Here is a 19914-nt window from a genome sequence, read left to right as displayed (position 1 = left end):
TGTGTTAGGAGGAGAAGGCAGGGAGCAAATGAATAATTCTTGCTGGTGAGGCTTGCACTGCTCTGAGCTATAGCCCGTGAATCATCATCATCATGAGATAAAAGGCAACATCTTTTCATCTATTTTTCAGTCTTTTCATTTCGCCTGCTCCAGTAACACTCCTGTGAGTGTTTTTGAGATCCAAAAAGGCATATCACATAATTATTTGTTTTCATATAGATTATATCTGTGAATTTTTTACACTCGTGACAAAATTGAATTCCAGCAGAGGCTGAGCCTAGAGGATATCACAGCATGGCCAAAATGTCCTAATTGCAAATGATGCAGTACAATCATCACCATTTAATATCAATTATATCGAGGCCTTATCTCAACTATTTGGGCTTCCCTTGTAGCTAATTGTGTTTTTTTTTTTTTCCTTTATGCAGATTGCTTGAAATGAGGCATGATTAGCTGCATCCACACAGAGAAGCAGCATGCACTGCACGTGACCAATGAAATGGCTCCTTTGGTATTCTTTCAATTAATTATTCTACTCAGCATTTTAGCAAACCAACATCACAGGTGGCCTCTTATTTCCACTAAAACAACCATGAACATCTCAGATCCAGGTATGATGTGATGTAGAGTTTGTGGAGATGGCACGCCAGAGAAGTCAGCAGGTCAGCAGTTTGACATTGGTCATTATGACTTCAGTCGTTAAGGTCACGCAGCCAGCGTCCTACGACTTTGACACAGAGGCTGCGGAGACCAGAGAATCAATGTGATGTCATTTCAGATTCGTCCCCAGAGGCCCAGTGAGTTGTGGGAACAGACATCAACTTTGACCCTGTTTGGAAAGGAAATCCCGCCCTCTCTGATGACTAGGTCATGCCACATCATTACTTGATTGACACCAATGATTAACAGCACACCTTCAAACACATGATCCCAGTTACATTATAATTCAAGTGTGGAATATAAAAGCGAAAATTGATCCAGCTCATTGTCATAAGACTCAACATAGGTAATTTCTCAGATTTTGAGTGTGAATTCCTAATCTGCTCACCTAGACATAAACACAGGCGAATACAGCTACACTGCATTCAGTGATTATTGAGCTGTTTAGTTGTTAGAGATCTCGGCTGCATCATGGCAGCAGAGCCTTTACCACTGGCTTATTTACAGTAGTCACCAGTCATTCTTTTTCCTCTAAGATCAGGTTTCAAAGTGTCACTGCACATGTCTTCTAATGCTAAAAAGTTTAAAACAGGACACACTGTCCTCCTTATGTTAAAGGCAACTCAGTGCACTGCAGCATCAATAGCCAAAGCCTCAGCCATTTGCAATGCAATTAAAAACTCCATTTTCAAAGGCTTTGCTGAGGGTGATAAATGGGCCAGTAATCCCTTAATTGTTCCCTCTTAGGCAGAATCACAGGAATGATAGATGTTTCATTAGAGGCAGAGTCAAACTCAAAGTAAATAAAATGAGATGCGGACCTTACTGATATCAGTCAGTTTATTATTCCTATCACCAAAGCTCCAAAGAAGGCTAACAGCTATTTTTTTAATATAATTTCCGGAGAGGAAGATAGAAAATACAATGCCCCAATGTTTAGGTCTTTTCATGATCATTTTTCAGGACCATAGACAGTTCAGTTAAGTCCCTATTTCCCTCTGCCACCATTTAATGTGTATGTGTGTGTGTGTGTGTATGTGTATGTGTTTGTGTATCCAGACATGATGTGCTTACAACTTTTCAGTATTGCTGCGCCTCTTTCTAACCTTAAAATGCCACTGTTTTCTCAGCCACTCTGGAGCTCAAACATAGACAGTGTAAGATTGTAGAAAGAAGAAAAAAAGGGGAAAAAATAAATTTTAAAAAACAAACAAAAAAAAAAAACTAACCCAAAAAACATGGACGCTCCTGCACACAAACTTTTTAGCACATGTTCCCACTGTGGAAAACCACCGCAGTTCCCCGTGTTCGCCTCAAATGCAGCAAAACGCAGCGTCTCCGCTGATCGCCGAGATTTGCAGCAGCTGCCGCAGCTGGAAGTGGCCTGGCTATTCAGAATCACTGCTGGCCACCTGAGACTGCGGTGTTTCTATTGATTTGGCCAACGGTAGGCTAATATTGACAAGTGCCGCGCTTATTCCAGGCTGTCGTAATCTAGCGGGCTGAGGTTTTTTTTTTTTTTCTTTTTAATTTCACGTCAGATCAAGTTTGACCAACACCGGCCCGCGCCTCGACGGGTCCAATCGGAGTTCAGATCAGCTCCTTCTCTCCCCCTCCACCAGCCCACCCCTCCTCCCTCTCTCTCCCTCTCCCTCTCTCTCTCTCTCTCCCTCTCCCTTAGTTGCAAAAAATGCTCTGCAGCTGGGCTGCACCTCAATGAACCTAATTGGTGCACTGTGAGCGACCATCATCTATCCACTGGATTCCCATCGCAGTCGGCTTTCATCCAGAACATATGAATTTGCTTAGACAGACCCTTTTGAGGAGTTGAACAGATAGGTCGGAGAAAATGGCACAACGCGTGGTTTTGTTTCTTCTGTGGCTCTTTGAAAGATCATTCGCAGGATTTCCCAATCAGATTAATATCGGTAAGTGCTTTGCTGTGTGAAGGGGGCTGCAGACAGAGGTTTGTATGGAGAAATCAAATGCAACATTGCAATTTATTTCTTTTTTCGTACCCGAAAGATGTGTACGGAGCGCGGAGCTCTGCGCAATGATAGAGACTAACTTGATTTTACATATGCTGCAAAGCTTAAAGCCGCTGATTGTTGAAAACTAGATTAAAGCTACATCTAGCGCCGACGGTGTCATTGTAATCACTGTCTGAAAATAAGTGGAGTGTGTAATAAGGAAGACGGGAGACGATCAGCTCGATCTGAAGAGTTACTGACAGGCGCACTGGTCAAAAATGTATGATAGTTATTCTTTCACATAACAATTAGCCTGCTTTACAGTACTGGGGGACGTATAGTGTTCCCCCTCACTGAATAAAATGCAGTCCAAGGCTGACAGCACACTGCAAGGCACAGATGCGAGAGTGAAAGCGTTGTCTGATCTTGGGTTTTTATCTTTTCAAGGGGGACTGTTCATGCGTTCCACGGTGCAGGAGCACAGCGCGTTCAGGTTCGCTGTCCAACTCTACAACACCAACCAAAACACCACTGAAAAGCCTTTCCACCTCAACTACAATGTCGACAACCTCGAGTCGTCCAACAGCTTTTCAGTCACCCATGCGTGTAAGTGTGCTTCTATTTCAGTCATGTCCACACACTCACCACTTCTGTCCACGCAGAATGAGCAGAATTATTAATGTCAAACTCATATGGAGCTTATAGAGGCTACAGCTCAATCCAGGGCAGCAAGCAGTCAGGTTCATCTGGCTTCGCTCTGGTTCACGAAGTCACAGTGGGAATTAGAGAAAGATTTACAAAAACACAGAATTTTTCTACTGTACATAGTGTTCTTGCAGTTCATACTACTGAGAATTCTTGGGTTTTACCACGTCCAGAGTTTTTTCACTGTCTTGAGTTTGACAGATGTGATATTTTACAAATGCATGACTTCCACATTGAGAAGTAAGTTCCCTTGGCAACATGCTGTATACATATTGGCCTTGAGAAGAAAATGCAGTCAATTACACAAAGCCAGTGTCAAGGACTCGGTGCTGGAGGAGTTCATGTTTAGTGTTATGGAACAAAATTGGATGGAAGCATGCAGTGTTTTGTAAATATCTTTAATTTTCATGACATAAATAATTCACTATTAAAAGAAGAAAGAACATGGACAAATATGATATGGTATCTTGATTTTTTTTTTCCCTGGCTTTTTTATGGGTCCTAATTTATGGGTATGGACATCCCATGGTTGAACTGCTGCACAGAGCACATTTTGATTTGTAGCTGATCCAACAAATAACTTCCTTTCTATACTCTGTCTTTGGCAGCAGTTCTTTGAAATCAGCAGAAACCGAGTGGACAAAAGGGGAAGAAATAGAGTCGAGAATGCCATTTTCTGATGTCATCTTAAATGATGGGCTCAGTTTGGCTGAATGGCTGACTCTGGAGACACAAAGCTCTGTGTGACTGGTGTGGCTCAGCCCGTCTAACCCCTGTGTGGCACGGTCATAATGGCCCCTCTGACTTTCCATGTGCCAGAGCATCTCCGCTTGCTCCGTCCTCTGACTCCCCCTGTGTTACAGAGCATCTCCCCCAGCATTGCAGAGTCAGCTCATTAGCACCCAGCCCTCATAGCACCTCACCGTGCTGTCATTGGGTGAAAGGGGGAAAAAAAAAAATCCATAGCTCCCCAACCAGCGCCAGCAAATGAGTTGGGCTCAGACCTGCAGAGGAGGTGGGTTTGAGCAGTGAGGGAGATGAAGCAGAGCATCATATCACAAGAAGCACAGCTGCAAGTGCCCTAACGAAGGCATCCATAAGAAACAATAAGCAAATGAGAGAGAATAAATAATAGATAGTGCTGTGCAATTTCACGCATGTTGAAGAGGAAGGGAAGCATAGGAGAAAAAGGCTTGATATCAGAATCTAATTAAATTCAGGGGCAGACAGAGCTTTAGTGAGAGGAAGGGGTTCCTGTGGGAGCCATGGCCCCGTTTCTTGTTTCTTGCTGCCACGTCTTAGTATCTCCATCAAGAGCATTGTCTCAGGGCTGTCTTAAACTTCAGATAGAAAAAAAAAAAACCAAAAAACTATGAACTTTTAATGACGAGAAGAAACCAGTGGTTAAAAGAAATTTATTGTTTAGTGATGCAAAAATAGGAGGGTGATTGTCATATGCCATTATGGTTTTTGGTGAGAGCATCTCTTTCACTTTGATATGTATATCAATTACCTGCTCAGCTTGAAATATCTACTCTGTGCTGAGTGTTTAGCCCACTCCATTATTCAGAAATATATTTTACACCTAACACTATAAGCTCTCTACCTAATAGTAAAAGAATGAAGTAAATAATCAATAAACTTTGAGCAAAGGCTGTGCTAAAAACAATCTGAGATGCAGCATTCTTCAGAATCTGATTTGTGTAATGTATGATCTGAGAATTTTTTCAAGGTAGTGCCCTGAGACTCTTGTCAAGCTGAGCTTGCAAACCACAGACAGCTCATGCTGAGCTCACAACAGTCCACAAGCACCTCAGATTGTCTCTACCAATGTAGAGAACAAAATAGAGATGACGGTTATTAAATATCACTTATCTGCTGACTTCCAGGCCTTTGAGGCTTTGCCTCTAGTGAGTGAAGACCTCCTGTGTTCTGAGTTCTACATTTGTCAGCGCTGTTGTTTGTTCTGCAAGCTGTCACAATTATTTAGAGGACATTCAAATTCCCTTTGTCATCAATAGCCCCATGTGGATGACTCAGACCTTTGTGAGCAATAGCACACATCTACTTTATAATCGGACAATCTGAAACAAGATTTTACGAAAGTGGCATTTATGCAGGTTTGGGGAGTAAATCTATTTTGAGGGAAGCTTCATTGCTTTGATCAAGATGAGATCTGGCTGCCTGAGGCTTTGCAGAGTCGTTGAAATTACTTTTTTTTGTATATATATATATATATATATTTTTTTTTTTATTTGGACTTCTCGTTTCTTACAGCTGATGTTATTTTACTTTAGTGTGTATTCTCTCTTTACTCTGGGTCAGAGAGTGCCAAAGCCCTCTACTCTGACTCATCACGTAGATCAGCCCCCACCCCCTAAACTCATTTGCTGTACAAGCCTTTAAAAGTAATAGAGAGGAACAAGGGGATCTGCATACAGTAATTCAAATTAAAGTTGCTTCAGTTTATTTTGCTTTTTAGAAACAAAATATGGAAATCCTTAGGTATAATGAAGGCCTGGCCTTGTGTCAGAACAGTTTCTTTCAAGTCAGTGTAAAGCCTTATGCTATTAATTGAATTAGTGACCGGCAGCAAAACAATGTGTGGCTTCAGTAATCCTTAAGGCTTGGCTTTGTACTGCAGAAGCATGGTATGTGCTTTGATGGCAAGACTGTTGTTGCTTTGAAGTGACATCAGAAATTGTGAAATGTGTAATTACCAGTGCAGGGTCCATAATAGCTGTGGAAGCTAGGAGTCAGGTATGCTCACAGAGGAGCAGTTCAAAGCAAAGGGTACCAGTCTGAAGAAAACAGAGCAGACAGCATTAATGTTCCTGATGGTCACGGCTAGCCAACTTAATGACACCGCCATCCTTTTCTCTCCTGTTTACCCTTCCTCTTCTTCTTCCTTTACCTGAGGCAAAAAAAAAAAAAAACATTAAGTCCCCCTCCACCTCTCCGTGCCACGCTATTTATTAGATTACTCGCCTTGATTCCTGTTAAAGGCAAATTTTGCAATGCTTGGCTTTTGAATCTCATCTCCCTGTTCTTCATTCCTCATTCTGTCATTAAGCTAATGGTCTGTGTCCCCTCTGCCAGCCTCTTTACATGTGCCTACCCCTCTTTTATTAAATCCTCCAGGTCCTTAAACCCTGGCAGTAGCAGATTCTACTTGGGCTGCAGCGTTCAGCCACCTTCTCCCACCAAGAGTATGGAAAAGAATGCAGGATAAAACTAGAGTCACTGTGATTGCATTAGTCTGTTGAGAGGAAAGCAGACTGACCGTGAGCTTCAATGTCTTATTGTAAATGGAGGGACGATGAGTCTAAAGGAATAGACTGACATTTTGAGAAATGTGCTTACTTGCTTTCTTGCCAAGGCTTAGATGAGGAGACTGATTGCACTCTCTGTCTGTAAAGTAACAAGTTGGAACAACATCACATTGATTAAACAAAGTATAATGTGTTAATTAGTGAGCCTTAGAGGTGCTAGTGGGTGGGGCTTTTTGTTACCTTTGGACAGGCAGGCTCACTGTTTCCTCCTGTTTTTAGTCTTTGTGGTAAGCTAAGCTAAACTCCGACTAACTCTACATACTTACTGTACAGACATGAGTTTAGTATACATCTTCTAACTCTTAGTAAGAGAGCAAATAAATGTATTTCCCAAAACTATTCTTTTAACCAGGCTCCAAGTGAATAGCAGCACGTACGTGATGCTAGAGGTTCATGCTGCACATTAGCATTGTCAGCCTGAAGTAATGTGCTGAAAAATGAATTATCACATATTATTTACGTGCTGCATTCTGGCTGGATGTTGTATTGCACAAAATGCAGGATGATCTATGGTGATAATACGAGAGCAATGCTGCTGTATGTACAGGATCAGGATCAGAACATGTGTGGAGGCAACGAAGTAACTAAGGCAATTAATAGACAGCTGATGCTTGTTTTCAAAAGGACACATGGAGATGTCAATAACACAGCACACAAGTCAAATTTTTGTCCGGACACAACACATCCTTAAAAGCGTCTTCTTCAGTGACCTTTACACCCACTCAGGCAGTGCTAGCTATGCACATGTTGCCCGGAAACACCGACAGTCTCTTTACACTGGCGGCCAACACTATGACTGAGCACATGTGGCAAATGGCATATGTTGCGAAGCACAGACAAAAAAAAAGCCCTTACCCAATCTTTGCATGTATTGTTGTATATAGCTTTTGGGGCTGTTGTTGGTGTTGGTGGTGTGTGAATGGATGGTAAACAAAGCGACAGGGAGACATGTTTTTTTTTTTCTTTGCTTTTTTTCTCTTCTCAGCACATAGCCTGACAGGGACAGGCTATGGTCGAGAGAAGCTCCTCAGGTGATTGTAGTAGTGCCACACTTCTTGTCCTTGCAGGCTGTAACTCAGCTTGAAAGGTGTGACCGGGGAAACATGGCAGGGGAAGCTGGGAAAGAGACGGGGAGGTGAGATGTGGGAGGATAGAGACGGAGACTGCAGTAAGAGAAAGCAAGAGGAAAAAGAATTTGATTAAAGAATGTTTTAGAGGTTGGTTATACTGCAGAGTGCATGTGTGTGTATGAATGTGTCTGTGTGTGTAAGAGAGAGAGAGAGAGAGAGAGAGAGAGAGAGAGAGAGAGAGAGAGAGAGAGAGAGAGAGAGAGAGAGAGAGAGCCAGAGACACTTCTTCAGGCAAAGAGGGTTGTACAGGGACATGCCATAACAGTCCAGCTGTGTTGGAGGCACAGATGGAGGTTTGTTTATGGATGCACAGGCATGTTCATATGTAAGCATTTGTGTGCACATATGCACAGAGTCACAGACACAGACACGGAAGGCATGTGCAGTCACATATGCATAGACAGGCACATCGCGTCTCCCTCCTCACATTTGTTAATGAGTAAATCTCACTGTTTTGTACTAAAGCTCCCATGACACCCTTCATCATCCATCCAAAGTAAAGGTCACGGTAAAAATATTACTGGCTCTCCCTGCGTCTCTTTGTGCAAGAAGCTAACACAATTTCAGAAAATACCATTTTTGAAAGATATGGAGGCTCGGATTTATGTGGAAAAATAAACATGTATCAAGTTTATTTGATAAGCGCCATGACTGCGTAAAGGTCTCTGGGAGAAACATGAGCCACAGTGCAGTTACTTAATGGTGTGACTTCGAGGCCAGCGGGCCAGGCGGTCTCAGAGGCCTGCTGAGGTGGCTGGATGTGGGTCTCAGTCAGATGAGTGGTACAGTAAGGGCTCTGGGTGAGGTTATATGCTGTGGGGACTGCAAGGTCTCTGAGAGGGGAGCAGGACAACAGCAGAAGGCGGTGAGTGACAGCACAGCTTGAATAGCAAAGGCATGAGGCACAGAAAGGGGTGGAGCTTTTGTCATAGTTTATGATCTGACTGAGGTTTGAAAATGTCTGGCAGGGTTTTTTTTCCTTAGGAGCACTAAAGAGTAAAAATTTTCATAAAACTAATATTAACTGTTGGTACAAGTGTTGCAGTAAGTGCTACTACGTTACATAAGACACTGAAATTTAGTACTGATGAAATACTGTTATCCTAAATTTTATACTATTTTCTTGAACTGGCATGATAACAGTCACTGGTACTGTTTTTGTTTTGCGGTCACATGAGGTTAAAACTTTGCTTTCTCATACAGCCAACACATAAAAAGCTGGAAATTTTCTCAAGGCCAAACCCCCAAAGGAACATTATTTTGACCTAATTTTCTGGCCATGAGATGCTGTCCGCTGTATTTTCTATTTTTATTTTATTTTTTTTTAAGTCAGGAATATAGCTGAAGCTGTAATGAGATTCAGAACAGAAAACACAGAACACACTCCAAGGCAGATTCAACACAATGAATTTTTAATCAGAATATCAAAAGATCCTCTTAAACCCAACCTGAGGAGAAGTGTTGCTGTCGGAGAGTGTTATTTGTCTTGGAATCAATGACGCTGGCAGATGTTGTTTGATAAAACAACAGCTTTCCTCCTTCGCTGCTGTGCTTCCTTCAAATCTCCATATATCTTTCACAAACACTGGGCATTTGGCCATGTGAGCAGCTATGGAATCTAAAAAAATAAATAAATAAAATAAGTGCATAGCATAGGGGAGGCTTTTTGATTTGAAAGATCAGTAAATCACACCATAGAATTACATTGCTACTTGTAAAGATTTCTCTTGCCCTGACAGTTATTAGTCTTTTTCGGCGTGTTCAGACCTACTGTGGGGATGTAGGGGTCTCTGAGTTTCCTATTGATTTCCTTTATCTATCTGCTCAATTTTCTGGGGCAAATTTGATAAATTGCAGGTGAGAAGAGGGATTAAGGTGAACTGATTATGGATGGACTGTCATGGCAACCTGAAGATATCATCACCCTACAGACTACAGTAATTTCTAATAGTCTCCACAGTCAATGCAGAACCCCTGTAGATTGTATTGTATTAACACGATATCTGTTTTTATATAATGCAAACGTAGTAATTCTGGACTGCAGGAAGTGCTTTAAATATGTCCATGGACATATGGGATTGCTCATAAAGCTCTAACATTTTGATGGATTTTGTTGACAATAAAATTTCAACATCTATAAAAACAATTTACGCCACAGCTGAGCAGTGAAATCCCTGATGTTACCATTAACCATCAACTAGAATAACTTGAAGAGTAATTTGTGGAACACTGACCCATATGTGAGCTTTATGGCAAAGCCATGAATGCAAGGCGTAGATCAAGCCCCCCTTTTTTTTTTCTTTCGCAGACATGATGCAACATGACAGCCCATCTATGCTCCGCACATCTGTTCACCACTGTTCAAATAATGGGGTGGTTTCTGAACTATAAGTCAACAATGACAGGCCAAGTCTGTGTTCCCTTATTGAAGATGATATCAGCACTGCGTTGTGATGAACAAGAGGAGCTGGCTGACCATATAAAAAGCAGTGATAAACACTATGATGGACCACACAGGAGGAGGCACACAAGACCTTAGTGGTGCATTAAACGCTACTGCTGCTGTGCTGTGTGTAAAGAAAAAAAAACTTTATGATAAGAAAAAGCCCGTGCATGTGGTGCATGTTAAGTAAAATGAACAGGGGGCATGTTGCGGTTGTGAACTATTCATCTCAGGTGCATCAGGGATATGTCTGCCAGCAGCCCAGCTCCATGTAATGGCTGCTTTCCATTTTGTTTTCTCAATGAGCAAAACCTCTCAAGGCGAGTGGGGTAGGCCATTTGTGGCAGAGATTATTTTTCATTTCAAAATGTCATTTATCCTCATGCACCCAGTTGTGAAAACCAGGGGTGGAGTAGGTAAAGAGGAGTAAAGGAAGCGCATTTTCAAAATTTGTCACTATTAAAGATCTCTGACATTGCAGTCAGCATTTTTCTACTTCTACTCCCCCTCTCTCTCTTTCTCATTTCTATATCTCTCTCTTTATATATATTTAATCTCTCCCACAAAGCCCATTACGGCTATGCTCCCGCAGCCATTGCAGTCACACTCAGCCGGCTATTGGCCATTCACTACACTCCCCTACAATACCCGTAATCACTGAATCAGTAATCCTCTACTTGAGCTGGAATAGCACATCGTGCCTCATCGGAAGTTGCTGCATTTGTCTGGCTTCACTGGGTCCAAAAGAAAAAGAAACTCTGTAGTCTTCCTCAACAGGAGCTGCTTACTGCATTGTCCTAACCAAGGTCACACAGCTTTAGAAAGAAAGCACTTCTGCGCCTTCTTATTATTTCTCAAGAACCCAGGAAAGGCATTAATTGGCACCTATGTGCTGTCTAATCTTGGTGGTCCACTTGGGCTGCATTATCAGCTGTTTGTTGTTTTGGTTTCCCTCTGTATGTGTGCTGCGGAGTATAATTTCTGTGCTAAAGACAGTCAAAAATGAAGAGGACATCAGGGTGGCGTTGTGATGAATACAAAACACCAACGGGGAGTGTCACGATGTACTCTCCCAACTAGTAAATATTGGATCACAGTGCGAAGGGGCTTCCAGCTTCCAACTCTCCGTCTGCCGACTGAGCAGATTGATCCTCACGTTTCTGGCCTGTTTTAAAAGAGGCAGTCGCTAGCAGAGCCCTGCCAAAGCTGCATGTCTGTGCAGAAACAAGGGCTCCATCATAACTGATTGCTTGTGACAGTTCACAGTCGCCGGGCCACTGAAGCATCATAACCTTGTGAAACTAGTGTATGGGCACTCTAGCATACAGGCTGAAGGAGAGGAGGAGGAGGAGGGGAAAAAAAAACGATATTAGCATATTCCTTGCAGTGATACAGAGATGCAAATAAGACATGCCGTGCCATGAATAGCCTCTGTGGTTAATATTAAACACATCTTATGTAATGAAAGACATAATGCAGACCAACACCTCTGGAGACGGGGGTGAATTTATAGACAATTACTGCAACTGTGATTGCAGTTGAAGATTGAAGACCCCAGCAATGTCAGAGTGGGGTCTGTTGATGTGTTGGAATAAACTGCTGATGACACTGAAGCAGAAATATCTTCTGGCAGGCCTGAGGAGCAAACCCAAGCCACTCAAATCACTTTAGCTGTGTTGTCACCATAACAAGCGCCAATATATTTCTGAGTGTTCACTGATTCACACTGAATGCACGAGTTTAATCATGTCTGCATGAATGCTGTAAAGATCAGAGTGGTGGTCAAATGGCCATGAATAATATTCTGGGAATTATTTGGTTTGTTGTAGGTGACTATAAAGCTCGAAGGTGCTTAGACTCATCTTTTGCTCTGTCATCAAGGAGGTGGTTGCCATTGCTGTCCATCAGTTTGTCTAACTTGTGTTAGAAAAACATTCGAATGAGAGGCAGCGGTGTGATCTTACTTTACTTGTTTCTTACCGCGATTCTCCTGTCCTTAGTGCTCACTATCCCCATGAGTGAGAATTAAGTGAACATGATGTGCTCGCTCAACCATGACCCTGCTCTGTTTCTCCCTCCAATGGTTAATTCGGAGAGTGCTGTTGTGTGGCTCTTGCCATTTCACACATGGCTACGTTAAAACCTGTGGGCGGTTGCTCCCAGGCCGCTGTTAATGTTTGTGTCCATGCTCGACTGTGTGATGAAATATTGAAGTGTTCTATCATCGACCATTGGGTAGCCGCTGGCGCGATTCCTGTCCCTTAATTTTATTTTTCCTGCCTTCTTTATCTGGGTAGTGTGGCGTTATTTTTCTGCGGTGTGGTGTGCAGATCAGGAAGGCAAACCTCATCTGGACCCATGACAGAGCTAATCCATCGCAGCTGCAGAATGAAAAGGCCGTTTGGAGTGAATCCATTCCAAAGGCCTCAATAGAAAGCTTCTCTCAGATGCCGGTGCCCTTTGCAGCCCTGACACTGCTAGAATATGATGAAAAAGGACTTGGGAGAGTTCAGTGGCTTAGCTATGTTTATGAGAGAAGGGAATAGTGGAGGAGAGAGGCACAGTATGAGGATGGAGAGATGAAGTGACTAACCACTGCGTCCGTGCATGCCCGTGTGTACACGCGTGTGTAATGTGAACTGGATAGTAAGTAGATGCAGTTGCTTCCCCTTCATCTCTCCTGTCTTCGATACTGAAGTGAAGCAAGCTAAATGCCCAGGACACGCCGTCGGCCGATGTGTTAGGTTTGATACGCTGCAGGGGATGAGCTGCACACATTCAAAAGCAGACCCACAATGGCTGTGAAGTGGGCAGTAGCCAAAAGTGGCAAGATGTCCGCTTTGACATTAACTTACCATAAAGAAACTTACAATATGTGTGGTTTAGGTGCTCTCTTTCTAGTGTAAATGGGCAGTTAGACTGAATAACATACCTTTCTTAAATGTGTCAAGGGCACAGAGAAGTCTCATCAGACTCTCTTTATGTTCTCTTGCTTTCTTCTCAAGACTTTGTGCAATGTATTTTCCTCTTGCCCATTGTACTGCTGCTTCTGCTGCTGCTGCTACTACTCTACAAGTCCCATCCCTAAGCTGTAAGGGGATAAACTTTGGGTCTTTTATGCATAAAGAAGCTTAAGTTTGGAAATTGCTCTCAAGTGGCCAAAGTTTGTGAAAAGTCAGTGAACATTTCACTCCCAATTTCAGGGGTTTGTCTCAGAGTAAAGCTTTTTAGACCTAGGACGCCCTGTAGCTGAATGAAATATTAAGGAGTAATGAAGAGTCTTGTTGCATGAGCTGTTTCCTGTTGTAGAAGCGGTGTAGAATCCTTTTTTTTTTTCCCCAAAATCCACCATAGTCTGTCATTAGTTTGAAATGCAGGTACACAACACAATCTAGATCTTAAACCGTCAGTTTGGCCCCTCACTTACCGCACAAGTGGTATATAATGTAGCAAAGCAGATTGCTTTAATTTGCCCAGGTATTGAAACATCCACTGCAATTTCTGCCTCCACACCAATACAATGGAGATGAAAGGAGTGTCCCAGAAAATATGCCATTGAAGGAAAAAAAGGTTTAAAAGTTCCAGGCTGTCGGTTCTGTTGTAACATTGCTCTCACCAAAGTGAACGCTGAGATCTCTGAAGACAACAGCTTTGCTAAAAATGAAGGCAACAAGCACAAGTGGTCAGTCAATCAAAGAGATTTAAATTAAAATTTAAAAAATAAGTAAAAGATTTATTTGAGCAGAGGTGAATGCTAAAATTACAACCCAAGGTCCTGTATTTTTCAAATTGTTATTTATTGATATTTCCAACATTACAAGTGCGCTTAATTTTGGTTTTAAATTAACCTCTCATGTTTACACCCTGCATATGATTGTCTGACGGTTGTGCTTGTTTCTCCATTGCACCCATTTTTAACAATGAGGCTGTGCTCTGCAGCCTCAGCAATTAGTTTGAACCAATGGCCAGAGCCAAGTCGTTTTTATAGGGGCTATTTCGTTGGTGGAAAGATGTTCCAGTAATGACTACCTATGAGTAGGTGGTCTGTGGATTATCTTCAGGAAACCAAGACATGATTTCTGTGAGCACCCCAAACAAAACTTCATTCAGCTCCATTGTATTGGAGTATGGTGGCAGATATCTGAAAATATTGGCAAATAAAACCCAAAGCCAAGGTGTCAGACTGCCACCAAATTACGCTGAACTTTTCTCATCGTTAGTGCCCAGCATACGTTCCAGACAATGAAAGGTCCACTAAGAATAAAATGGACCATATCTTTTCATTTAAAGCATGAAAACTTCTTACTGTCTTTTCTCCCAGTGACTGCATGAAGCGGGTCTAAAGTGAAGCCCCTTGCTGAGAATCTTTATTGGTTTTGGTGCGGAAATTTGCTTTAGAAAAGTAAGGTGAGTAAGGCATATTTTAAGCGCCTCTATGACAGGGCACTGGAAAATATAGGATTACAGCTCACTCACTGTCGCAGCCCTCTGTTTTCCATCTCTCTGTTTCTGCTACCTCCAGCATTATCATTCAGTGATGGAGCACAGTCTCAGCAAGGACACTAATAAGATGAAAAGTGGTGCTGGACTCTACATACTTAACCAGGCCTGGATTGAGGCTGAGAAGGAGAGGGAATTCTTTAAGTGATGTCTTCAAGGTTAAACAACTAGTCCCATCTCTTGTCCTCATTGACTTATTCTATTATTCTTCACAGAAAGGGAAGGAGCTGGGAGAGACTAGTCATGGAGAGGTGCTGTTTTAACATTCAGCCCTGTAATCAAGCTTCACAATGCAAATCCCTAATGGCTCGGCTCGGTTTGTTTCATCGCCATAGGATATGAATTGTGACATGTAATTTGATTAGTGACACCGGGGGCAAAAGGCTGAGTTTACACATGCAGGAAGTGGACCTCTTGAGAGTGGCAGATAGTTATCTGCTCTTGTTGGCCTTGTGTGGCACACGCTCGGCTTTGCACATGTGTATACGCCGCACATGAGCCACAGAGATCTGGAATCCCCCCTAAAGGACAGAAACAACCAGTCAGGGATCATTAAACTCAAATGGTTTGCACTCTAACTGGAATATGGAAATTTCAAGACTTCTTGCTGTCCTGTCTTTCAAATGAGGAAAAGAGAAAATGACAAAAACAAACTAGTTTAGCAAGCAAGACTGAAGTACAGATAGAATTGATGTACAGTATTCATGAGGGCAGGAAAAACAATTCAGTGTTTTGACATTGATGGAAAAATATATGCGCCTGCCAGACATGCACAAAGTTTATTCTTCTTGTTTCTTTTTTTTTTTCAATCATCCAAATAAGAACAGGAGCAAGAGAGAGGTTTTCAGCTGCCAGGTATTTCCCCTGCTGTGTTGAATTGGATTCAAAACAAGTCAGCTGGGTGCGACGCTCTCTATACCTGAAATATCCCCACAAGTCTTTACCCAGGCAAGCCCAGCTCTCCTGTAGTCAAGTCAAATAATTTAGAAGCATCTTCTTAAACTAACTATAATCTCTTTGATGGAGCTGAGAGTTTTCTCCTTGTGTCTTCTTTTCTTAAAGGCATCTGTCATGGAGTCCTAAAGTGAACTGTTTCCTGTGATTCAGCAAAGCTAATCTGCTTAGTCTGTTGTGAAGGCAGAGCCTCAGACCACTTCTGACAGCAACAGTCTGAATGTTTGCTGTTGTGGTCTGACACGTTGAACTCTGTCTCCCCCGTTCCTTTTTGCAGCTGTCCTGGGCTCCCTGCCTCCTCCAACTTGTCTCACTCCCAGCACAGAGATGGCGATTAGGTCCGTGTGTGTTGGGACACGTTGGCACACTCTCTGTGGCCGTTCATCCTGTAATGCAGTAATGGCGCAATCCACACCCATCTTCGTCTAGCTATCCTTGAGTTGTTCCTCGCTTCATGCTCCATTCTCCTGCCTTCCTCCATATTCATCTGCAAAGAAGAGCACGCTTTAGGCCCGCAGTGCTGATTGGGAGGATTAGTGGTGTGTGAGGGACTTTGTCACCAGCTTTCTGGGAAATCCAATTACAGAATATCATAAGCCTTACATGTTTCATACTCTGCTGAATCCTCCTTAAAAATGCATACAGCCATACTCAAAGGGTCAGAGTTTAGCAGCTGTCCTTGCTGTGTACTGCACTGACGTCTTCTCGAAGGTGCTACAGGACAAGACATGTCCTGTAGCACTCCTCTCGCCTCTGCATTGCAGCAAATGGTGGGCTGCGTGAGCCTGCCGGAGAAGGGGTTGTTATTTGTTCAGCGTGATGGACCGAGATCTCGGAGAACGGCTCTCGAGGTGAAGCAAAGGCCAAGGGTTTAGGTCTGTTATCAGCTTGCATAGATAGTCCATAATTGCATGTGTCAAGGAAATGGCACGCAGTGGACGGAGGGCATGCAAAGTGAGATTTGTGCATGTATCGGCTGGGTCCTATCAAACTGATTTTCCCTAAGAATTATTCAGTTTCGCAGCTGCCATCACGACACTGTTATCTGAACTTTTGAAATGGCCAATGTATTGAACATTTGAACAGCATTCTTGTTCAAACCTCCTGCTCTTTTGCTCTGCATAATGATTTTTTTCTGGTCAAACAGAGAGCATTTCCATGATAATGGAGACGTCACCACATGTGCGGGTCCTCTGTGGCGTGGAGGTCTGTTTGACCTGCGAAGTGCTTTCAGCCCTGTCCGTTATACTGTGTTCAAACAAAAGCATGATGGTAAGGCCTTGAAGGCGAAAATATCTGTCAGAGGAAGATGGAGTTGAGAGTCATTGACTCCCTTGGGGATTGCTCACCAGCCACTCTCACACAGTACAGGACTATTTCACCAAGATGGCAGGTGGAGAGGAGAGGGAGCCAGTGGATGAAGGGCTGCAGAGAAAAACAAGAGGAAAGAGAATAGTTAATGAAGTCCAGTGATTGGGAGGTACGTGCTCGTGGGCCACATCTGACCTCAGTAACTCTGGTCCTCGGGTCAGTTTCTCATCTTCACTGCACCTTATACATGATAATTTGCAGCAGTCAAACCTACAATGTGTCAGACATAATTAATGTTACTATGCGAAGTTCAATGCAGAAAAGAGATGGGACTTAATGCTGTGAATTTTTTTACTTTTACTTGCATATGGAATTCACAAAGGGGTAGTCCCAATTCAAGCCTCAGATGATCCTTGTTGGAAGGAAAAGTGTTGTTAAATAATGTTTGATTTATTGTTAATATTGAATATTTAGTAGATAGTATAGATAGGGGTGGATAGTAGATAGCAGATATCTTTATTCACCCTTCATTTCATTGGTAATGTATTAAGTTTTCCATTTTTAGCCCTCTTATTTAAAAGAACTTAAAAGTATGATATAAACTATGAATTCTAGCCAGCAATTATAATTCACTCACATCTCAAAATTCTTTTAAAAGACGGGTTTAAATGTGAATATTGGGTTGATTTACAGAACGAAACAGACAGTTACTGTTTGCACAAGTAATCCTCCCTCAGCTTACTCTGGCAACCCTGCAAAGATTTAACAAACAGATTCATGTCACGTAATTCAGATGTGATTTTTCAGCTTTCGATTCTGTCTTTCTCGCTAATAGAAGTCCAGTGACATCTTATTAGGACTGACTGGCGTTTCAAGTTGTGCATGAGCCTTCCATCTGAACGCTCCAGCACAGTATGGTATAGTGTGTTAAGTGGTTTTCTTATAGAAGACTTTAAAGTCCAAGTCTTCAAGCTTCAAAGAGAATGTAAATCATGTTAACTAGTGTTTGAATTTTATGCTTTCACACAGATTTCCATAATGTCCTTTTCAATTGGATACACTGCTCTGCATCGAGCTCAAAGAAAAAAAAAAAGATACCTATACTGAAATTTGAATTTTGTACTGTCACACAAATTTCCATTAATTCCATTAAAAACAACACCATAGTATTTGATCAGAATATTAACCTGGTAACTATACAGCTCTGTGAACATATTTTTATATTGTCAGTAAGCCAGCAAGTGAGAACCTTTGAACACAAATGCAAAGTAAATTTTCTAACTTGGGTTTAATTAAAACTTAATCCCTGTGGCATGCTAATAAATGCTTATCCAATGCAGTCTTAGTCAGTATATACAGCATAACATTTCAGTTTGCTTGTTCTCACAAATGACTCCTGACATATTTTAAATTACTGTGCTATCTGTAGATATGTGGTGGGCTTCATGTGTTATACTAAATATACGAGCAGCAGGAGTGTCAAAAATGTACTTTACACTAGTTTATTTAATAAAACATTTCCATATATTTTTAGAAAAAAAAAAGAAAAAAAACCTTGTTATTTCTCACATTACATTTGGATCAATAGTGTAACTGTGAATAAGAAACTTGCCAACAATCACACACGTGCCATTGCCATGTTGGAATAAAATTACGTTTCTTCTAAATATTTGACATGTTTTCTGTCTATCCACGCTCTGGAGAGACAGAGGCTTCTATGCGTGCTCTTTGTGCAGCATTTACAGGCAGCCTTTCAGCATCCTCTTTCATAGAGACACACTAATTTGAGCCATTAAAGTTACTGGGCAGTAACCTTTTTTGATGTGACTTTTACTAATGTATCAAGCACAGAAGGAAATGTGTTGGGTTTTCACAGTCTGCACTTGTATAGACCAAACAGAGACAGTAAAACTTTCACCTTCATTTTCTGTTATCCAAGCTATGCATGCTCTATTATGGCTTTACATGGCCACAGCTTAATCTATGAATCTCTGTATGAAGGTTATGGAAGAGTGTGTGCGCATACAAGACATGTCTTGAGGTGAGCACAGAGTTTATTCAGTCATCAAGAAAGTCAAACAAAACCTGTCTCCGTCAACCTGTTGGGATTCTGATCTCTTGGTGAGTGAGCTCCAGGCTAACAAGCCTCAGTGACAGAGCATCCCCAAGCCCCCTATCATCCATCATACAATTTCACATACATGTGCACGCATAAGGATGCACACATACAGATGTGCCCCTGAACTCACCAGTAGATTACTTCGTTTTTTTTTTTTTTTTCAAGCCCAAACAGCAGATGAGGGTACTGGGGGAATCCCAAACTGGCAGTGGCATAAATTCATGCGTCACTGAAAGAGAGACAGTTTTCCTGAAAACGTTAAATTAAACAACGTTTCATAAAATGAGAACATGGCCATGATGCCATTCCACTGAAAATGACAACACATTAATATTGAGTCATGGTTCTGATTCAGTGACGACTCCAAGATTTCTTTCTACAGTGTGTGCACCGGTGTCATTTAACCCAGCAGCTAATTTGAAGTACAGATAGACTGTAGATGTGGATGCAGCAGGACTAGTAACAGCTTCCTTTTAACGTTTCACGGCACCACTGCAGTTGAGTTGATCTCGAATCTGGGTCTGCCATTTGAGTTAACAGTTTGAAGCACTTCCCATCTCTATATGACAAGAGCTGATGCAATCCCCCAGGGCACTTACGAGCTATCTCCCCGTGACAGCGTCCCTTCTTCTGAGCAGGACAGGCTGGTCCTGATGTAGGCTGGTGAAAGCTGGGGGAGGGAGGGAGGGAGGGAGAGGGGAGGGAGGTGGGTGGGTACCAGCATGAGGAGCTACACAGGACTAGAGGGGGAAGGAGATCGAGACACAGGCAAGAGATGGAGGACATGTAG

The 19914-nt window shown here is 42.2% G+C and overlaps 1 protein-coding gene across 5 annotated transcripts in view; it reads left to right on the top strand.

Annotated features, from left to right (window-relative positions):
- The first annotated feature begins 2350 nt into the window (after positions 1–2350).
- Positions 2351–19914, top strand: part of LOC121188047 (glutamate receptor 3) — a 78861-nt gene continuing 61297 nt past the window's right edge. For all 5 annotated transcript variants that reach the window (XR_005894679.1, XM_041047575.1, XM_041047574.1 and 2 more), the window contains exons 1-2: positions 2351–2588; positions 3078–3236. Coding sequence is in view for 4 of the 5 variants with exons in the window: in XM_041047575.1 (XP_040903509.1) it covers positions 2510–2588; positions 3078–3236 (238 nt within the window). In the remaining variant the exon portion in view is untranslated. The remainder of the gene's footprint in view (positions 2589–3077; positions 3237–19914) is intronic.

Source organism: Toxotes jaculatrix, chromosome 10, assembly GCF_017976425.1.
Source record: "Toxotes jaculatrix isolate fToxJac2 chromosome 10, fToxJac2.pri, whole genome shotgun sequence".
NCBI classification, from domain to species: Eukaryota; Metazoa; Chordata; class Actinopteri; family Toxotidae; genus Toxotes; species Toxotes jaculatrix.
This window is presented reverse-complemented; position numbering and strand designations above follow the sequence as displayed.